A 1938-nucleotide genomic window follows, 5' to 3' on the forward strand; every position below is an offset into this window, starting at 1 on the left:
TTCTCCCAGCGCACCGGTGCGGACCATAAACGCGAAGCGACGAGCGTGCTGTGCTACTATTTTCTTCCACTTTAGTTAGTCCATCTCGGGAGGCTCTCACAGTAACATGTCGTCCACTGTGGACTCAGACTTTGTTGGAAGTGTATTTTTTGGAAGCAGTGAAAAGGAAGTTTTAGAATTGGATTTGCCACCAGGCGATGATGGGTGTGCTACATGGAAGGAGATTCTTGTGGAAGATTTGTTAGATGGAGTGGAGGATGGTGGTCAATTTGTAGATTTTGTTCTATTGGAAGACGGGGTGATGTTGGATTTGGTGCACAGCCAGGATGAACACGAGAAGGTTCAATGCACTCCTACATTGGAAATGAATGAACTCGATTCATTCATGAAAACATTACATAACAAAAAGGATAATAAGGAAACACCCATTGTATCAGCTGATGTTGATGGAAAGCAATCCAAGGGCGACACCGGCAACAATGTATCATCCAAGTGTGCCGCATTTGAGTGCGGCGTTTGTTTGCTACGATTTAAAATCAAGGCACACTTGATTAGACACACGCTTTTGAAGCATCGCCAGAACGCAACCGCCAATCAGGCTGAGAAGATTTACAGCCGGTGTTTACGCTGCAACGAGCTTTATTCAACTACCATAGAGTTAGAAAGTCACCTCAAAGAGAAACATAAAACTACATCGCCCTGTGATATATGTTTAAGATTATTTGAAAATGAAATATCTCTTAAACGACATCGAATGTTCCACATGGGATCGAATCCGTTCACCTGCGATGTATGCAGCAAACAGTGCAAGAACTCGAGCCATTTGCACTTTCATCGAAGAAGCCATTTTACCGCGGACCTCGGATACAATTGCCCTCACTGCCAGAGACAGTTCTCCTCATCGGGAAACCGCCAAAAGCACGTTGCTCGAATTCACACTCAGGATAAGCGCTACAAATGCCCCAACTGTAACGAATCTTTTATCTACACACGCCAATTAAAAATTCACCTCAAGCAGTCTCATCTCACCGTCGGGCGGGGCCTTCACGACTGCCCGGATTGCAACATCCCGTTTACCTCCAAACAGCAGCTCGCCGAGCACCGCACATTGCATCACATCCAAAAAGATCGACCGCACGCCTGTGACCAGTGCCAGTCGCGCTTCAAACAGCTTGGCCATCTCAATACTCACAAGCTCACCCACTCGGGTCTCAAACCGTTCGGATGTGACCACTGTGAGAAGCGGTTCCGAACCGGAACGGACCTCAAGGTGCACCATAGGGCCGTGCACAGTCGGGAGAAACCTTTTCGCTGCGAGCAATGCGGCCAGTGTTTCATCGTGGGCTATCTGTTGAATCAACATCGCGTCAAGATGCACTGCGATGCCAATCAAAAGTGTTAGTGTTTTCCGGGATACGTATAAAATTGCGATTATAAACTATGACAATAAAAATATAATCAAATACAATAAATATAAATTTCAAAGCGAAGTTGTACTTTAGGACTGAAAGATTGGTGATTTGTTTTGGCTGGATTTGTGAACTTGGACCCTTCACGTAACTGTGTAGGGGGATTCGTTATCAAAACAATCGTTATCAGAGGCATCCGTTTAAAGTGTAAACATTTACCGGTTTATAAAATGTTCAGCCGAACAAGTAAATATGTGCAAGACTCTTCAGAAAAATAGTAGCAAATATGTACTAAAAATATATTCTAGCAGTTTAATTTTCTGTTCTGACTTTGAATCAAATTATTTTCTGTTATCTGATAACGTTTGCCTAAATGCAAAAAAAAAGTTTTGCTGTTTGGTCAAAACTTTTAGACCCTACATAACCCTACCTTCATACAAAGTAAAAATAAAGTTTCAATAGGTGACACTCAGAGCGTTAAAGATTGAATTGATTAAATCATTAATCTACATGACTGTTAATTAACCCT

At 42.8% G+C, this 1938-nt stretch overlaps 1 protein-coding gene across 1 annotated transcript; it reads left to right on the plus strand.

The window, feature by feature from the left end:
* On the plus strand, positions 1–1501 carry LOC134223627 (zinc finger protein 771-like). Its single transcript, XM_062702816.1, has one exon. The coding sequence runs from the start codon at positions 107–109 to the stop codon at positions 1400–1402; it is 1296 nt and encodes a 431-aa protein (XP_062558800.1). The 5' UTR covers positions 1–106; the 3' UTR covers positions 1403–1501.
* The last annotated feature ends 437 nt before the right edge of the window (positions 1502–1938 follow it).

Source organism: Armigeres subalbatus, chromosome 3 (genome assembly GCF_024139115.2).
Source record: "Armigeres subalbatus isolate Guangzhou_Male chromosome 3, GZ_Asu_2, whole genome shotgun sequence".
NCBI lineage: Eukaryota > Metazoa > Arthropoda > Insecta > Diptera > Culicidae > Armigeres > Armigeres subalbatus.